The 19,668-nt window shown below is 44.4% G+C and overlaps 1 protein-coding gene across 3 annotated transcripts in view; it reads left to right on the forward strand.

The window, feature by feature from the left end:
• Positions 1–19,668, forward strand: part of SLC24A3 (solute carrier family 24 member 3) — a 324,638-nt gene that overhangs the window by 264,855 nt on the left and 40,115 nt on the right. For all 3 annotated transcript variants that reach the window (XM_048842455.2, XM_048842456.2, XM_075127266.1), the window contains one exon: positions 13,488–13,562. In XM_048842455.2, the coding sequence (XP_048698412.1) occupies positions 13,488–13,562 (75 nt within the window). The remainder of the gene's footprint in view (positions 1–13,487; positions 13,563–19,668) is intronic.

The following is a 19,668-nucleotide window of genomic DNA, read 5'->3' on the forward strand; positions in this document are numbered from 1 at the left end:
TAACAGCATCCCTATGTGAGGTGGGAATAGTTACCCCTGGTTTACAGATAGGGATTCTGTGGACCAGGCACTTTCCCAGGATCACTTAGCTGGTCAGTAGAAGAGTCAGGAATAGAACTCAGAGCATATGGATTCCAGTCTTTTTGCTTATGTGACGGCTCATGGCTGCCATCGCGGCCAGCACGCTGGGGCCTGAACCGGGGACTTCCAGAGCTAAAAGCATGAGCTGCTGCAGCTTGAGCTAGAAAAGGGACAGCACCAGCTGAGGCAGTAACAGATTCACAGCCTCTGTGGGTGAGGCACAAACCAATCAATGGGTTACATTGAACCACTAGATCAAACTCTCTCCTGAGAGCAGTTTGGGCTGCCAGCGTGGCTTCTTATGTAATCTTGGGGTGAAATTCTGGCCCCACTGAAGTCAGTGAAAAACACCAGTTGACTTCAGTGGGCCAGGATATCACCCTTGAAGCGCAACACGGTAGGAAATCCATGAGGATTGCTTATATTAAAGCTAATTTAAATTACATAAAATCTAGAATGTTCTAGAACGGCCCTTGAAACAGCTCTCAAAGTCTCCATCTTTTCTCCATACTCCATCCTGCTGAGTAGTGGTTTCAATGTCGTTGAGTGCCAGCAAGGTAAATTTCTTCCGGAGAAGCAGCAACGTTCACTGAGAGTCACTGGGGAAAGACACAGTCACAGCTATGGAGACTCTGAAACGGAGATGAACAATGTTCTGAAAATCCAGTGTCCGTGTTGGTGATTTATCTGTGTAAGCTATTGCAGTTAATCACTGTAAGGTTTTGCCTTTAATTTCTGAGCCCCTTTGGCCAAGAATTCCTGCCCCTCAGCATTAAGAAATTAAGTCATAGGTTTTGGTACCTAGAAAATCTAAGCTCTTGTGTCAAGGCATTAATAGAGAAATCAGATTAGAAGGCTAGCTTTCAAAGCTCAGGATTTCAAGTCAGTATTTACCACCAATCGTACTGCATAAGAAGGGCAATGCAAGAAAAGGAGATGAACAACTGGAACGTTTCTGAGTGAAAAATGTGTGTGGTACATTCACACAAAGATCTTGGATAAGCTTGTAATATTTGATACAGTGTGAACCAACACCTGTTTCGTCTAGCAAATTAAACAGCAAAAATACTCTTATTTACTAAAGAGCGTGCACATGTCGGTACAGCTTTATAGACTTTTGGTAGCAGAAGCGGCATGCACAAATATCCCTTATATGAATGCTAGCTTTAGATAATGTATTACAGCTTGCATCAGAGATTCTGTAGTGATTTGCCCCATTTTCTGGAGTAGGCTATGCTACTGGCCCAGATTCTCTGGGTGCAGCAGAGGAGGGGACTGTCAGAGTCTCTGCCCAGCAACAGGTGTAAGTTAGAGCAGCCTGTGGGCTGCTCTAAACTGCACCCACTGACTATGGTCCATAAAGGACTGTGCTCCATTTAGGGATTGCCAGTTCACCTGCCCACCCTTCCGATCCTTTCTTCACCCTGATACATCTTTTGTGCCTAGAGATTTGGGGAGGGTGCTAATTATGTGAGCGCTACCCACTAGTAATTCCCCTATGCCAGGGTAATCCCAGCACGGAAATTAGGCACAGTCTCCATTCTTACTACCCCCTAAGCCAGCAGAGGAACAGAGCGGAGCAAATCTGGCCTATTATTTGTATAAGGAATCCAGAGTGAACAATCTCTTGCTTTTCCTTTTGTGCACCCTTGTAGTTTTTGTATGGTCAACCGAAGTTCTTGCTTGTAGCAAAGCTGTCAGTAACTGGTTATCATTTTCATCCTCCTAGACTCTCTCTAGTTACGATGTGTGTGCCTTTCATTTAGAGCCAGTCGGGAATTTTTCAACAAAAATTTTTCGTCAAAAAACACCAAGTCGCAAAGTTTGTTATAGCAAAACAGGGTTGGTTTCAGTTAATCTCCCAAATTGAAAAATTGCGTTTTTTGAGGTTTGGAAATGTTTTGTTTTGACATTTTAAAAACAAAATATTCTGGTTTTCCTCTTCAAAACAACTTTGGGTTTTGAAATTTAAGCTGATTGGAGTGAAAAAAAAAGGGTTTTATTAAAAGGGAGAAAATAGTCCTGATCAAAACAACAGTTAGGAAATTATCTTATAAAATGTTTCAATTGACCCAAACTGATTTTTTTCCCCATTTTTTCAGTTTGTGGAAATAGATTTTACCTTTGTCCCGATTCAGGGAGGGAACCTCTTTTTTTTTTTTGAACTCCCCAAAATACTGGTCGGATTGGAAGACCGTTTCCTCCCAGCTCTACTTGCATTACTTACATTTGCTGCATGTCACTTTGAAATGCTTATTACTAGACATGCCTAGGCTGAGCTGTTCCAACACAGAGCTGCTGCTTGTCACTTTCAAAGTCTACCAGATATTTTGTTGTTTCCCCGCTTGCCTTACCATTCCTTCTAACAGCTGAAATTCAGTGTCATCTCATTCATGAGCCAGCTCTGACAGGTGTGAGGCTCTAGTGGTTACTAACCTAAGGGCTAACTACCAACCACTGCATTCTGCACCACGAACACCTCACTGCCATGTAAGCTTTCAGTGCCACACACAGGGCTGACAGGTCCAGTGGAAACCAAAATATGTTTCAGACACGGAGCTAGCTGCAAATTGGATAACAAGTCTGGCCAGCTTTCTTCTTGAGAATGCCGGGGGCTGGCAAGAGGGTTTTCTGCCCCAGCTGGGAGGAAAGGAGTAGTCAGGAAGAGTGATGGAGGGGCATGTCTAAATAGAGGAGACAGAGGGCCATGTGGGTAAGACACTGGAATGAGACTCAGAAGCCTTGGAGTAAGGTGCTGACTCACCACAGATTGTGTAATCTTGGGCAAGTAATTTACTCTCTCTGCCTCAGTTCCCCATGTATAAAATGGGGATAATAACGCTTCCTTGGGCTGTTCATATTGCATGCTCTTTGGGCCAGAGACTGTCCTACTGTGGGTGTGGGTACAGCACCTAGCACACTAGGGGATGATCTCAACTAGGCCTCTGCAATTAAACAACCGCAGCTGGCCCAGATCAGCTGACTCAGGCTTACTGGACCTGATCTACAGGGCTAAAAATTGCGGTGTAGGCATTTGGGCTTGGGCTGGATCCCAGGCTCTCGGACCATGGGCCTGGGCCCTAGCCCACATCCAAACGTCTACAGAGCAATGTTTAGCCCCTCAGCCCTGCAAGCCTGAGTCATCTGACCCAGGCCAGCTGTGGCTATGTGCGCGGGTCTTTTTTTCCAGTGTAGACATGCCCTTAGTGTTACTGTAATATATACAATGATAGTACTCGTAGGTAAGGATTGGTGGGAGAGTTTTCTGCGATCCAGAGATCTTGAGCACTCTACAGCTAACAGCATGATAGCAGCAACAGCTGAGTTTACAGAATCATCAGCACAAGGTAAACCAGAGGAAGGGGGATTTTTGTAGCCCTTTCAAGTGCAGCTCTGCTCTGGGGAGTGGCTTTGCAAAAACGACATCTCTTCTGTTTCAGTGATTTCCATATCTGATTGCTCGGTGTAGGAATAAAAGAACAGCTTGCCCACCGGCCCTCCAGTCTGAGCCTGAGCTCTGAGAGATGTTTGCTCTTTCTGGCTCATGCATCTACATTAGTATAATAAAGACATTGCCCTCAGTTACACCTGTGTCCCTCTGTTGTCCCCGTTCTTCTCTCAGTGGGGATGCACGGGTGTAACTGGCAGAATTTGAAGAAAATGAGGCTTCACAGATGGCCTCACAACTGAAATTTAGTTAAATACCATAGCCAAACAGGCTCCCCATTCTCCGATGAGTTAACAGGTGCTTGTCTGACTTACCAGCCTGGCTACCAAGCATACTGTGGTTCTTGGGGATTTGGGGTAGTCCCTGATGACCTTCCTAAAGCTCATGGGTTGGAAAAGCCCACAATGAGCCTAAGGCATGGAAGAGTCCTAAGGATCATTTGGGATTCCTCCTTCCAATAAGCCTTTAGCAGTGTCTAGGGAGCAGGCTGGGGGCATTTCCCTCTGTTCTGTGGACCTACCAAGGTCTGCAGGATGAGAGAACCTTCAGCCATTGGAAGGAGATGGTCAGAGCCCCTTCTGAGACTTTCGGTGGGAAAGATCACTTCTTTTCCTTCACCCGGTCGGCGAGCCTCCCTCGTGATTGGTTTACAGGTTGAAATCTATGTCCATGAGAATTCATTTTGAATTTTAGGTGTCGTCTCCAGTACTCGTGTGCTTTGCTTTACTAGTATCAGCAATGCTTGTGACCCCTAGTGACGCCCCCGGTTCAGGAGTTAATAACTTGTGCAATTAAAGTAAAATTAACTAAACATTAGTGCTGTGCATTAGATCTCAGCTAGGGGAGCCCAGTAAACTAAGTGTTCTCTCTCTCTCTCTCTCTCTCAACTTGCTTTCATTCTTTCTCCTCCGACAAAGGAGAAAATGTTCGCAGACTTCTTCGAGACATTGTCCCTATGGGATAGGCGTGTGCCCGTGCACTCTTGATCAGAGATTTTGTCAGCAGTGTCCAATGCATTTGAGGACTTGACAGTAGTAATTAAGACTTGGAGAGTCTTGACACTGGCTGGATGTAGGGTCTTCCTTTCTTGCAAAATACACCCTTTCTCCCCTCCCCCGCAAGTGCCTCCTCAATGTGTCTCCTGCGATTCTTGGCAGCACATGATATTAAAACACCATGTGATTTAATTATTAACCCATCTAAGTTATTGACCAATCAGGAGGCTTTAACTGTGTTATTAACCAATTGTAGTTGATAACATAATAATACTTGGTCCGTCATTTTGCTGTGAGAATTTTATGTATACAATTTTATATAATTTCCCCTGCCATACTGTTTAAATATGAATACGTAGTACTATCGTAAATGAATTCACACTACCTTGGATCTTTGGGGTAATGTTGATCACTAATTTTGCTTCTGAACCACTGAGGTCTGCGTATCACTGGTCTAAAGGTTCAAGATAAATAACTACGTTTTAGATAAAAGAAAAGAAAAAAAATGGCATTTCCTGTTTTCCTTTTTCTAGAGTGTTTTCCTCTCCACGTCATTTCTATCCCTACTCTCACTGTTGCTCGCCAAAGATTTCTTCACTGTGGGACGCTTGGTCTTGCTGAGCCAGATATGGGTTTCAGGAGCATTTGTAATCAGTCTCCTTAAGGCAACTTTTCCATGCTGGGTGGACTGACAATTTGATGCTTATATTGGTTTGGTTACTATGGTTGCAGTGCATAACCTAAATGGCAACACCAGGAATTAAGTTGTCTCTTGGCTACATTAAGATGTATGTGTCAGCGTGTGAAAGGTTTAAAAATGTAACTAACAGCCCTTTACATTTTCCACAGTAACTCTTTAGGGACTGACCGTAAAGAGACAAGGAGAGGGATATATTTTTAACTGAGCAATCTGTAATGTCGTAGTTACAGTTTGACTGAACCCTATAATAAATTCTTCATCTCACAGAGAAATGTAGGGCCGGATTCTCTCCCCCATCCCAACCCCATTGCACTGCTCCAGCAGCACAAAGGAGACTGAATTTGGCCATATATGGCCTGCGGAGAATTCGCCTGGGGTTGAGGGGTTCTCATCAGGCATAAATCTGCTGTAACCTATGCCATCCCCACCCCCAACCCAGATGGAGGGGAATCTCGGCTTTACTTTGCAATAGCAGCATAGATGTGCCATGACCTATGTGAAATATGAACTCCTCGTACAAGCCCAATTCCTTATATAGATCTCACTCAACTTCGCATCAGAAGCTAGGTTCTTTCCAGCTCTTAAAGCATCTCCAGTCTGCCATCGGGTGCATGTTTGTAATCCCATTTGAGATAATGGGGTTGTTCAGGTGTGATGCAGGGCAGAATCTGACCATCTGTGGGATAGCACGGCTGTATATGAAGGTCGATTTTGACCTTCAGGATTGTTATTACATATGATGGTGCATGATTCAGTTCATGATCTTTCAGATCCCAGGCTGAATTGGACCCATGAAGCTTACATAAGGAGTTCACAGAAAAACCTATGTGAATCAGCTGATACAGGGTATTATCCCTGTATAGTGATCATTCATTAAATGGAGGTTCCATGGCAAACAACAAACTTCTTTAACTGGAAAATGATAGAAATGTTACAACATCTCTAAGTAACGCAAATGATTATAGGGTAAAATGTCCAGCCCTGATTCTGCCCATCACAGCACACAGGATGATATACAGCATCATAAGAACAAAGTTAAATAGAATGAATGTCATTTTATAAAATGCTTGTAAAAATGAAAACACAAAATCAAAAACCAACAAAAAGGACTATCTAGGATCCTAAATATGGATTTAGGAACATACCTCTAGGCACCTAAATTTGAGTATTTCAATCATAACCTACAGACATGCTGAGACAGACCTTCAACTGGTGTAAATCGAATCTGGCCCACCGATCACATGGGCCTGAATCTCATTTCAAATAAACGTTCTTTACATGGCTCTGGCAGTATAAAGCGACGTGAACGTGAGCATGAATTAAACTTACACCTACTTAAAAAGTCACAATTTAAAGAGGCCTTAGCGTATGACATTTCAAACAATTTGTTTTGCTAGCAGTCTGGAAAATGCCAGTAATGTACGGGTTAATACCAGAGAACTCCGGGGACCTGTTTTATTTCAGCTTTCTGAAACGGGACCCTTTATATAGATAACGTGGAATGAAAATGAAGCTACTGTTGATTTGATTGAATTCTTGCACAAGCATGAGGATGTGGCTGGAAAACGTATTTATAAAGATAAAGCTGGTGTAAATTGGCCCAGCTCCATTGACTTCACCAGAGCAGTGCTGATGTACACCAGTGGAGGATCTGGCCCAAAAAGTTTGAAGTGCACTCGAGAAATGGAAAATAAAGATTTGAGGATACAGTTCAACTGTGGGGACGTCCTAGGGCTGTGGAAAAAATAGAGCAGAGTTTAGCAGATTGTAGATGTTACAGCCCCGTGACAGCTTTTAATCTGCCCTTTTGAGACTATTAGCTAATGAAGTCAAGGACTGAATTACTCAGTGGCCTTTCTCTTCTACAGTCCTAGTTCCTGTCTAAATTGGCCCACAGTGACCCACATTCCTTCCGATTTCTGTGGCTTTGAAAGGTACTGAGTGAAAGGAACTATGCAGCAATCCTGTTTTATCCTCAATTGAACGTGTATTACATGTCCTTTTATTCTTAAGGCTTGTCTTCATTGCACTGCTAGCTTGAGGTATAACCTGAGTGCAGCCCTTAATGCAACTCCTGTCCACACAGCGAAATCTCTATAGCTTACGGGAGATGGTGTCTTAGACTTAAGTAGCTGGCCCGTGGGGGATGAGGGGAGGGTTTGAAGCTCAAATGCTGCTGATGCTGGAATTAATAATACAGAGGGGACAGTGGGCTGCTAATAATGAAGGCTGAAAATCACAGGCCATGAGTCCGGTGCAAAAACAGCAAATTTTAACACTCACCGCAACTGTCAAATCACGCTGCAACTCTTTCGAAATGCCACTTGCAAATTTGCCCCAGCCACCGCTCCATCCTTGCCCATTAGGGGCAGGGATGGAGGAGAGTGGGGCCAGGGACCCATGTGGGTCAGGGTCAGGCTCTCCAGGCTCTCTCTGCGAAGCCCACTCAGTACTCCAGCTCTGTGGGCTTCGCACTTCACCCAGGAGTAATTCTGCCTCTGTCACGTGGCATGGGCCAGGCCTGCTGAACAGCAGTGGTTCCTGCACAACCTTGAGGACTTCGCCTTCCATAGCTGCCTGGCCACATTGCGGGATGGGCTCAGGGAGGGCCAGGTGGGGGTTGGGGCGTGTACCTCCAACAGAGCACAGGGCTATGCCAGCCGCACACAGGGCCTCCAGCCGTCTGAGCTGGGGCCAGCTCTAGGATGTGGGGGCTCAGCCCCACCCTCACCCCACCCTAGCGACTGGAGAAATGGGAGGATAGCCAGCCCCTGTTGGAAGGTAGAGGACCCAAACTCTAGTCAATTACAAAACAAGTGTTTAGGTCCTGCACCCTCACACACACACACACACCAGCAGCCCGAACCGCAACTTTAAGAAACAGTGGCAGCAACTTTTGAACCAAAATATCACAACTTTCTGATGGCCATACTAATAACACAAACACTGTGGGGGTATATCTACATCGCAGTGTAAGGTGTGATTGTAGCACAGGTAGGCCTGCCCATGCTAGCTTTAATCTAGCCAGCACCGGTAACAAGAGCAGTGAAGATGCAATAGCATGGACTTCAGTGCAGGCTAGCAATCTGTGAATACTCAGGGCCTGATTCTCATTTTCACTGTGTCTCTTTACATGGCTGTGGTGGGCAAAAGGGCATAGACTGGGTGTAGATTGCAGTTACAAGGCCCCTTTATACTGCCTGAATGGTGCAAAGAGGCCTTTGCGTAAATTAGAATCATGCCCTACGTCTTCTGGAACATTCCTTGGGCCAGCAGGCTGCAAAATGCTCAGTGTTCTAAGGGTTAATCTTTGACAATGTGGGCAAACAGTTACACTTCAATCTTCTGTGAAAAGAAGGGTTTTTACAGATAATGAAAAGTGAAAATGAAATTTCTTTTGGTTTGATTGAATTCATGAAGAAACATGACTCGGGGATGTGGCTGGAAACCATATTTTATTAAGGGAATGTCTGACGTACCGTCTAGAAATGGAAAATAAGGATTTAAGGAGACAGATTAGTTATGGGGCTGTGGAAAAAATAATCATAGTTAAACCTTAGCTGATTGAAGAAGTTAACAGCTGTATGAGCATTTGTCATTCACCCCATCAGTGCTCTTAGTTAAGAAAGTCAAGAACTAAATTAGCCTTCTGTCTTTTAGGATCATGGTCGTCTCTGACATATATATTTTAATAATGTGAGTGCATTGTGTACTGTACACAGAATGGCCACCTCTCCCAATTTTATTCATAGATTTTAAGGCCAGAAGAGAGCGTTAGAAAGCTGCTAGCTCCCCCCAAAGTGGGCAGGCAGAAAGCAGGACCATGTCTGTGGAGTGAAGGCTTCCTCTAACAATGTCTATCAGAATTACCCCTGCACTTGTACAGCGATGCCCCGCTTCCGTCACAGGCCTGTGTCTTGTGGCCTTCGGAAGTTCAAAGAATCCCTTCTCACGGTTCTAAAATTGAATGCAACCACTTCAATGCAGTGGTCCCCATTTAAAGTCAACGTTTGCCAGCAGTGACCACAGCGCGAGACAGGGAAATACTGCAGTGTGAGATAACTGTTGACAAATGTTGCCTTTTTCATGACAGCCACTGTGCATGCATATTGCAGAGTTTTCCTAAGGAGAACTCAAAATAGAGCAATTGCAATTGCTAGTCTTTATCTTGTGTTAGAAGTTTAAAAAAACATCCAGTAAATGCCCAAGGTTCAGGAGAATGGATGGACTATGAAAGCTAAAATACCAGTAGCGTAGTCAAAAAAGTGAGGGCCTTGTGTTAGAGGGATAATTCCACTGATTTTTGCCCTTGGACTGTAATTCTGATTGTGACCGAGTTCTGCTGCTTTAAATGTAAGCTTTCCAAAAAGGAGATTCTGAATATAAGACTCAGTAGTATATCTGATCCTTTCCCAAGTGTGTTGTCCGGTGCGACCTAGCTAAAGAAAGCCTTTCTCTTTCTGAGAACTATTATAAACATATTCTCAATGATCTTTCACACAGTTTGACAATGTGTGTGTTCCTCGAGAATTGAATCTTAAATTCAACCACTTTCTAAGATAAGTAATCCCTACTCTAAGGACTTGAGCTAGATATTTCCAGATTAACTCATCCAGTTGTTCTTGTGTTGATATCATCTCATAACTTCTGAGTTGTTATGCTTGATTAGATCACCAAGTCTGATCTCCTGTATAACACAGGCCAGAGAATTTCACCCGGTTACCCCTTCACTGAGCTCAGTGATTTGGCTGACTGTTAAAAATGTGTGCCTTATTTCTAATTGGAATTTGTCTAGCTTTAATGTTTTAGGTGTCTTCTAATTTAACTCTGTAGCCAGGCACTTTGCAGACTTAATTAGGTTTAATTCAGAGACCAACGCCGTTAACTACAAGCTAATATCCCTGCAAACTTAGCTCCCAATTCTGCAATCTGCTCTCTGATGGAAAACAAACTGCTGCATCTCATGGAGCTCCATTGAAATCAATGAGATTCCACGTAGTCTGTATCTGTAGCAAATTTTCACTGTTACTCTATCCTATATACTAATATGGAGCACCTATTGATATGGTATACAGTATTCATTTCATATACATGACCTTGTCATCAGCAAATCATTGGTGGATGATACAAAGTTGGGAAGCATTGTCAATACAGAGGAGGATCAGAATGTTATACAGGAATGACTGGATGACCTTGAAGACCGGAGTCACAGAAATGAGATGAAATTCAATAGTAAGGTCATGCACTTAGGATCTAATAATAAAAATGTCTCCCACAAGCTGGGGCAAGAGAGGACAAGAAAGACCTGGGTGTGTTGGTCGAACACAGGATCACCATGAGCCACCAACATGACGCAATGGTGGAAAAGGCAAATATGATCCTAGGATGTATCAGGCAAGGCATTTCCAGTACAGACAGAGAAGGAGTAATGCCACTGTATGTGGCACTGGTAAGATCTCAACTGGAATGCTGTGTACAGCTCTGGTCACCCATGTTCAGGAGAAATGAATTCAAGCAAACAGGTGCAGAAGAGCTACTAGGATGACCAGCAGAATGGAGAGTTGATCTTATGAGACTGGAAAAACATGGGTTGTTTAACCTAGCAAAAAGAAGGCTGATAGGGGAATAGGATTGCTCACCGTAAGCACTAGGGAGGGTGAAGAGCTATTTAAGCTAAAAATAATATTTTGGCACAAGAACAAATGGGCCAGGGACAAATTGAGGCTGGAAATTAGAAGAAGGTTTCTACCCATCAGAGGCATGAGGTTCTAGAACAGCCTCCCAACAGGAGTTGTGGGGACAAACAACTTAATTAGTTTTAAGAGCAAGCTAGACAAATTTATGAGTGTGCTTGTATGTCCTGATTGCTTGTGATAGTAGGTGGCAGGGCTCAACAGCCCTCAGGCTCACTTCCAGTTTATGCCTTCTGTTCCTAAAAGCTCATGTTTCAGCCAGACATCTGGAGGGGTCAAGATAAGATCCCCACCGCCACCCCCCCACAGAAATACAGTATGCTCTGGGTTGGGTCTCCGTCCTCTGAATCATTAGAGATGGCCATGTTGGAGATGGGACACTGGATGGGGCCAGTGCTGTGAGGTGGCACCAAGCATCCTGTCTCTAGGGTGCTTGGCTGGCTGGTTCTCGCGCACATGCTCAGGGTCTAAGTGGTCACCATGTGTGGAGTCAGGAAGGAATTTTCCCCCATGTTAGGTTGGCAGTGACCTTGGGGGTGGGAGAGAGGTTTTACCTTCCTTTGCAGCATGGGGTGTAAATCACTGGTCAGGATTATCTGGATATATCTCATTCAGTCAGCTCCCTGCCATTGGGGGGAACTCGGGCATTGGTGCAACTTAGTCCCTCTTATTCTCTGCCTGTGGCACATGATAGTGTAGTCTCCTGTGGGCTGTAACAGTTTGGTCTAATTTTGGTTGTTGGGTGGTGGTGGCCTGTGATATACAGGATGTCAGACTAAATCATCTGGTGTTCCATTTGGCCTTAAACTCTGACTTTCATGACTTCTGTTTTCCTGCCCTACTCAAAGTAATAATACACAGCCTTACAAGAGTACACTTAAGTATCTAAGTGTTTAGGAAAAGTCATCTTTATGTTATATTGTACTAGTTATGCACTAAGAGGCAGAGTAGGCCTTGTGTGCCTAAATTACTTGCACTCTTTTGAAAATCCCATCTAGAGTGTGTAACTAGTTGACTGTTGTGATCGTGTGTGTCTGAAGGTGTTTGGCAACACACCACCAACATGCCCGGCATGGTGCACTTTCAGAGGTCTACAAAAGGCAGCCCCTCTCCACACTGTGCTGCATCTCAGATGCATTGGAGCAGAACTACTTTTGTGGGCTCTTCACAAAATGACAAGTGCTTAGTAAGTCCTCTGTGCTTCAGCTCATCCCTCTGTCAGAGGGATATAGTAATGCTTGCCTTCCTCACAGCTCTCTTCTGAAGTTAAATTAATGAATGTTGGTGAATGCTTGGAGATCCTAGGGTGGGAGGTGCTTTCTGTACAGTGTTAGTCTGCGTTTCTCAATCCGTGGATCACATCCCAAAACTGGGTGTTGGGAGGAAGCAGAACATTTCAAAAGGTTCACGTGACGGCTCCGGTCCCTCAGGATTGGCTGGGCTGAGCTCCCTATTCTGGGCGTTGCGATCTGCAGGGTTACAACACCACTCAGATTTGGCCCAGCCATCCCTCAGTCAGGGAGATGCGGAGGTGGGGCTGGGTCCAACTTGAGTGAGTAGCACTGTGAGTCCATGCACCAGGTCACAGCTGTGCTCTCACAGATTTGGCCCAGCTGCCCTCCGACACAAGGGAGTTCAAGGCCAAATCTAAGCAGCACTGCAGCCACAGAGGTTGCAACACCCAGAGTGAGCAGCCAAGCCTGGCCAGCCCTACAGGACCAGGAACTGCAGGAGCCACTACTGCGGGGTGACTGCAGGGTGGGATCTGCAACAAAGACCGCCAGGCCTCCCCCCCCCCCCCCCCCCGCCCGCTAGGGCCAGGACCCAACACCTCACCTCCAGCCTATTGACTGGGTTGCGACAGGCCCTCAACTTTAACAAATGGGTCCTGAGCCTGAAAAGTTTGAGACGCTCTCATGTAAATGGCTCTGCAAGGTGGAAGGCAGCAGAGAACCAGGGCTCCCTGCATCCTCCCAGTTTTCTGTCTGTATTCCTTTCCATTTTAAAATATAAACATTCCCCGCGTTTCGCCTTTAAAATCGGATCTTGTGTGGTGCTGAGCCCGTCACACAAGGTGCCGAAAGCTCTCTCTGGGGGCTTGCAGGGTTTTTAACAGAAGATCAGTACCTCAAAGAATTGGGCCCTCAATCCCTCCACCACCCACACGTCTTACAGGATTCTAGAACTGTGACTTTCTCCTAACCAAACAATTTGGGCCCAAGTTCTGCCTTCAGTTACAGCTATTAAAAAACCTTCTGATACACAGGGATGATTAGACCTGCCTAGAAGTAACTGAGGGCAGAATGTGACCATGGATAAGCAATGCAAGTGCTGTCCATTACCATGACTTTGCCGCCTTTAGGTGCCAGAGATTCAGTCTCACCTCTGGCCTTTTTGTGCCTCTGGACAGCGGTCTCAGAAATGCAGTGGATTCCTAAACTTGGATTTCTCATATCACATACTAATGTATGGGGCAAGCTTGCACTGTGAAATGACAGTCCATCCTTTGACACAGAGAACTTGTGATGACGAGAGCCTGGCTCACTCCTACTTTTTGCATATTTTCTCAGGTGGTTGCACTGTCATCATGGAGTCTGCTGCGAGATTCAATCTACTACACACTGTCTGTTGTTGCACTCATTGTGGTAAGTTTTTGAAGGCTATTATAACGGTGCTTCTGCTCAGGAAAGCTAAGTGTGTCCTATGGTCCGCATCAGGATTGTCACTGGGGGCAGATTAAGACGTAGGCACTATAATCTTGTGCCCTGGCTCCAGGAGTCATGTCACGGCCAAACCTCAATTACAAAAAAAAAAAAAAAAAAGCTGCTTCTAGCCTTCCTGGTTGTGGAGGAAAGCTTAAAAACACAACACAGGTGTAATCGATACAGCAGTGCTCGCTTGAGTCTGCAGAGAGCATGAAACAATAGCTCTGAGAGGAGTGAACAGCACCATTCATCTCAATGAGGTGGTAACTCTGAAACCCAGAGTACATCTGTACTGCGGCTGGGAGAGAGCCTCCCAGCCGGATAGACAGATTTGTGTTAGTGGGGCTCACATTAGCCCACTGAAAATAGCTGTGTGGATGTTGGGGCACCAGTGGAGGTTTGGGCTTGCCACTCAATCTCGGACCCCCCATACCCTCAGAAATGCATGAGCACAAGTCCTACTAGCTCAAGTCTGTCTACCCAGGCTGGGAGGCTTGCTCCCCGCTGTAGTGTAGACGTACTCCCAGAGGTCTGGCCTCCAGTCAGGCCATGGAGTGGATGCTTAGTCCTATTTCGTTCCTTATGTGAGGAGAGGATGGAAGGATCTGTGCATTTCCTACCTCAAATTTGAGTCATTCCCCCCACCCCCCGTCCCACATCCCCTTGGTCCTTTGGCTCTGCTACCAAGAAGCCCTCCATACTCAAGAAGGGACATGCTTTGCTCCAGTGGTTAGGAAATCAATTCATGAATACAAAATGTTACTATAAGTCATATACCTGTACACAGATGCATGGGATTTAGTGGGTATTGGTGGTAAACCCTACCAGTGAGGTTGCAAGATGGTTTCATTGATAACACCTTGTGACTAGTTATTATAATTCTCCAAAATATTTAGCAGTTGTGAAAATCAGGCCACTTATATAGCACCCTAAACGTGAATTTAGAAGCCAATGGCCTGATTATCAACAGTGCTCGCTGTTCAGCTCCTATCCTGTGCGGTGGGAAGTGTAAGTGCTCAGAGCTGCTGAAAATCAGGCCACAAAGGGAAACGATGCTCGCATAAGAATTGAAATGTGAAAACGACAGCAGTTAAATGGCACAGTTTCATCCAAACTCGCACAAAGTCAGGAAATTCAAAAGTTACGTTTCCCAGAGCAAAGCTGCATTTTGCATAAATGTTGTTTTCATCTATACATTACTGTCGTCTTGGACATGTAGCCTAAAATAAACTATTCCCTACTAAAGAGGGGAAGGGGAGAGTGAGATCTTCTTGTGTTCACTTTAATACGTTTGTAAGGTCAAGTCAGCATTGTGGTGAGAAGATGAACATTTGCAATTCCAGAATTCGTGTGACTGTAATTCGGCAACATTAAAGTTTCCTGGTTGTATTTTCTTTTGCCGTTGCATGCATGTGCCTGCATACTAGGTACATATTTCATGTGTATAGCTAGCCCCTCCCCCTGAGACTTCCAGCAAAGAGTTTGCCTCAACTTGTTTGTGCTTTGTAATTTCAACACTGCAAGGTCAGCCTTCTGCAATGTATGAAAAATAGCTTGTCTTCAATCTAATGCATACCTCAACATCCAGGCAAGAATAAAAGCAATGTAATTGACAGTAATGATGTGTGAAACCAACAAAGGCTGCTTTGTAACTTCTATGGCTTGAGAATAATAAAGCATGAGAAAGTGGCTTTTGAACAATAAACCAGCAACCCCATATATTGTAAAAAATTACCTCCTAAGGGCAGAAAGGCATGCATAAAACATCCCAGCTATTTGATTTATTTATTTATTTGTTTATTTTTAATCCAAAGGAAGAGTGGCTATGGAAAGCCACTTTGCTTCTAACCTGATAGTGTTTGGATTGTGTATTTAATTTGCAGAACAGTTGCAAATCAGTCAGGGGAGCGGGGCTGGGGTTGTTTTTTTTTTTTTAAAAAAAACCTTCCAGTGATCTTTCTGCTCACAGGGCATGACAGCTTTATTTTTGGATGCTTCTCGGCATCCTAACAGTGGCCTGATACAGTCATACCTTTTGTGTCATATCTAGAATATTCCTTAAACTAGGTATATAGCAAGAAACTCAGACAGATCATTAATCAAAACTCTCTGGTACCTGGAAACAAGGTATATATTACTATTTCATTCTGGTTCCTTCTCTCTTCCATCACAAATGTCTTCCATGGGGGGCTATTCTTCATGGCTACAGAACTACAAAAGTTCTGTTCCTTGGGATCTTCACTCCAAAGTACTAGGATATTATCATTCCTTCCTGGGCCTCAGGTTAGATTCTGTACCCCACTTGCCCGGAGTCAAGCCCAATCCTCGGCAGCTCCTTGCTATCAACAGGGCTATGTCAATTACCATTTGTTAAATGCACATAAAGGCAAATGGGGGAACGGGGAGAAAGGAAAAACAATTAAAATATTTAACCCCTCTTCTTGACATTTTCTCCTGTGGTATTAAAAGATCTTGTTAGGTCAAACAGAGTCAGATTTCAGTGGTAGCATTTGTTTGGTTCTTAAAATACGTAGCCTGCCTTCCTCCCCTCTAAGACCCCACCTCCACCTAGAGACAACCACCTGATAAACAATACACTGTCACCTTAACTCTGCCCCACAAGGGATGCTGGCCTTCCAGACCCCCCCTGCCCCAGAAGCAAGTGGATGCTGCCCCAGAACTATACCAAAGGGACGCCCACTCTGATTACTTTGGTGGTAGATAGTTCGGGGAAGGAAATGGGGGGAAGTCTAGCCTCACACTGAAGCAGGGTGAGGGCTGTGTGCAGTCTACAGTGTAGGGGTGTGGTTGTGTGCCGATGGGTGAAGGAATAAAGGATGTCCTGCTAGGTGGCTTTGCTTTTGAGGTTTTGCATCAGAGCAAAGCAAAGTGGTTACACATGCAGCACCCTTAAGCGCTCCGTCCTGTCGTGTTTAATGCCTGAATTTTAAATAGTATCACTCAGTCGCGGAGGAACATAGACGACTCCTTATCATAAGCTCCCAGGGTGAAATCCTGGCCCACAGAAGTAAAAGGCAAAACTCCCATTTACTCCAGCAAGATCAGGATTTCACACACACACACACACACACACACACAGACACACACACACACACCTCTTTAGATGCTGTTCCAGTTCAGTGCTGTGCTCCCTACTTGAAATCGTACTGATCATAAATGGTACCTGTGTCGCACCTTCCTTTCGCGAGGCACGTACCCGCTGTAATGAGTCAGCCTCCTCACGCTCCTGTGAGATGAGTGAAGACAATGCATTGTCTTCAGGCCCATGCCCACGCAAGGTGAGTTAAGGACAGACATTAATCATGACATGGTCCCTTTTAGTGGCTGCTCTGTGATTTGAAGTGAACCAGTTTCTCTCTTGCCTTCGAAAGACACTGTCATGCTGAAATGAACATTTATTTCACATTAATCATGAAAATAACTAGATGAATGGCATAGAGAAGAAAAGAGAAAAGTGGTCAATTTCACAAAATGTAGGTGCACGCTAGTTACACTTATAACTGATCATTCTTGCTCTACCATAGGATGACCAGATGTCCCGTTTTGAAAGGGACAGTCCCATTTTTTAGGACTTTTTCTTATATAGGTGCCTATTACCCTCCCTCCCCACATCCTGTTTTTTCACAGTTGCTATCTGGTCACCTTACTCTACCAGTCATATGAATATTCCCTTAGCCACTTTTTCTATGAGATAAAATGGGCTTCTTGATCATTGAAAGAAGGAAGTAAATTTTCTTGGGTTAGAATAAATAAATCCCATATGATTATTGTTAATTTTGAGACATGAATGTGTAAAAACAAGAAACATCCAAACACGTGTAGGTCCCAGTTCAACAAAGGACTTAAGAACACAAGTCCATCCATGCTCAGCAAAACACATAAGTATGTGCTTTATAAGAAATCCCTTTGACTTAAATGGGACTTAAGCACATGCTTAACTTCTAGCACAATATGGGATCTTCTATAATGGATGATGTTGTGTGTGGAAGGTATCCCATGTTTGTTCTTTTAACAAATAGACTGTGATGCTCTCATGGATGTGTATGCTCCACCATTGTTTTGCCTAACCATATATGTGTCTGTTGGCAAATAAATATGTTCCCATTGATATTGAGTATTTTTAAGTTATGGGTTTAACATTAAATCACTTAAAAATCCAGAGGTTAGATGTAAACTGGGTTGGCTTCATTTACACCAATGTTGGCTCTATAACTCTTTGCCAAATAAAAAATCCACCAAGACCTTCTTTTAATTAGAGCTTGGCAAAACAACATCTAATTTCTCAAACTGTTCCAAAGTTATTCTTTGTCATGCATTAGAATGAAAAAATTCAACAATTCCAAATTTTAAAGGGACACTAGCCCAAATCCTCAAAGGTATTTAGGTTCCTAATTTCCACTGATACCCATGGGAGTTAGGCACCTAAATATCTTTGAGGATCTGGGCAACTGTCAAAGTTGTTAGGCGAAAACACGTGTCCTATGGCTTATTTTCATTTTTATTTGCAAAGATGAGTGTGCGTGCTTACGTGTCCTGTCACACCAAAACATCGTAGCCTGAAACTATTGTTGGCACATAAAACCCTGGTGAGTATGAGCAATAACCTGTGGTGTGCATGATATATCACAGCCACATTATCTTCTGATAACCAGTATTACTGATGTACATTACAAACAAAGAGAGGTTTGCTCTTTACAGAGTGTACAGGCTACAGGGGGTGTTTCACTGGGGTTTCCCTTTCCTTTGGTTGTTCTCTGGTACCATAACAGTGCTTTCTCATGGTGGTGTTTTCCTAATGAAACTATATCTCTTCATGTAGTGTAGAGAGGAGGGCAAACAAAGAGCCATGAAGCTTTAGAACGGCTGAGCTAAAGTTTTCCCCCGTCTAATAAAAGTTGAAACCAAGTACAACCCACAGTCATTTCCTGGGATGTCAAATTGTAGGGTGACTATAGACTGAGGCTGTAGGCCCCATGGCCCAGGGAAGTACAGCTTTGGCACTGACGTGGTGGCGTGTTGTCACTCAGCTATTCTGGGAGGATGCCCCTGGTCCCAGGTTACTGTAAGCATGTCACCTACGCAGCTCTGGACTTGACAGGGTCACACTCTAACAAGAGCCATGGTCTGACACTGAGCCAAAGGGAAAAAACCATGGGGCCTCTTTGCTAGCTGTCAGGTAGCATAAAATATGTTACACAATGTAAATGTTCAGCAGAACAGGAAGGCTGGATGGCGCCAAGGGATGGAGAAAGCAGGCACTTTGGGAGAAGACTTCAGGATAAGCAACCCAAGGAAGCCCAGCTATCTTCTTGACATTGTGTTGCCACAACATCTTGTCATGGCGCATTACAACGTGCTACCGTTCCACAGGCTGAAAACGATTTTGAAATGAGGCCTGTGGTTGGGGGTGACAGTGAGGAACCAGCAGGGAAGCCAGTAAATTGCAGATGTCCATTTAAAGTAAGAGTGCAGGGAAAGACTGGCACCTCTGACTATGACCAGCCCGATATCCGCTGGCACTCTTTCATTCTCATCTCTCATCTCCTAGAGGCCCTGTTGGAAATAAGCTATGGAACGTGAGGGCCATCTAGTGGTGACTAGGAAAAGCTAACCTTGAAGTTTCTCCTTTTAAAAAGTGACGCCAAGGATAAATTGACAAAAGTCAGATGTAACAACTTTTGTGACATGCTGTTATTGTTACTCAGAAAGATACAACACTTGGAGAAAGACGTATTCCCTTCCCCGGAAGGTTTTGTGTGACATGATTGTGAGGCCGGGTTTTCACCGGTATTTTGAGTTCAGTTGGAATAGTAGGTGCTCAGCACCTATGAAAATCAGGCCCTGGGCCAGATTCTTAGCTGGTGTAAAATGCATGTAGCTTCATTAACTTCATCGGCGCGATGCTGATTTACACCGGGATCTGCCTCCCTTCCCCCCAAAGGTACATGTTTATCACATGATTTCCATGGGACACCCTGTTTCCCACATAACTTCATGTGTTTTACCTCCATTAAATCACTCACAT

Source organism: Caretta caretta, chromosome 3 (assembly GCF_965140235.1).
Source record: "Caretta caretta isolate rCarCar2 chromosome 3, rCarCar1.hap1, whole genome shotgun sequence".
Classification (NCBI taxonomy): domain Eukaryota; kingdom Metazoa; phylum Chordata; order Testudines; family Cheloniidae; genus Caretta; species Caretta caretta.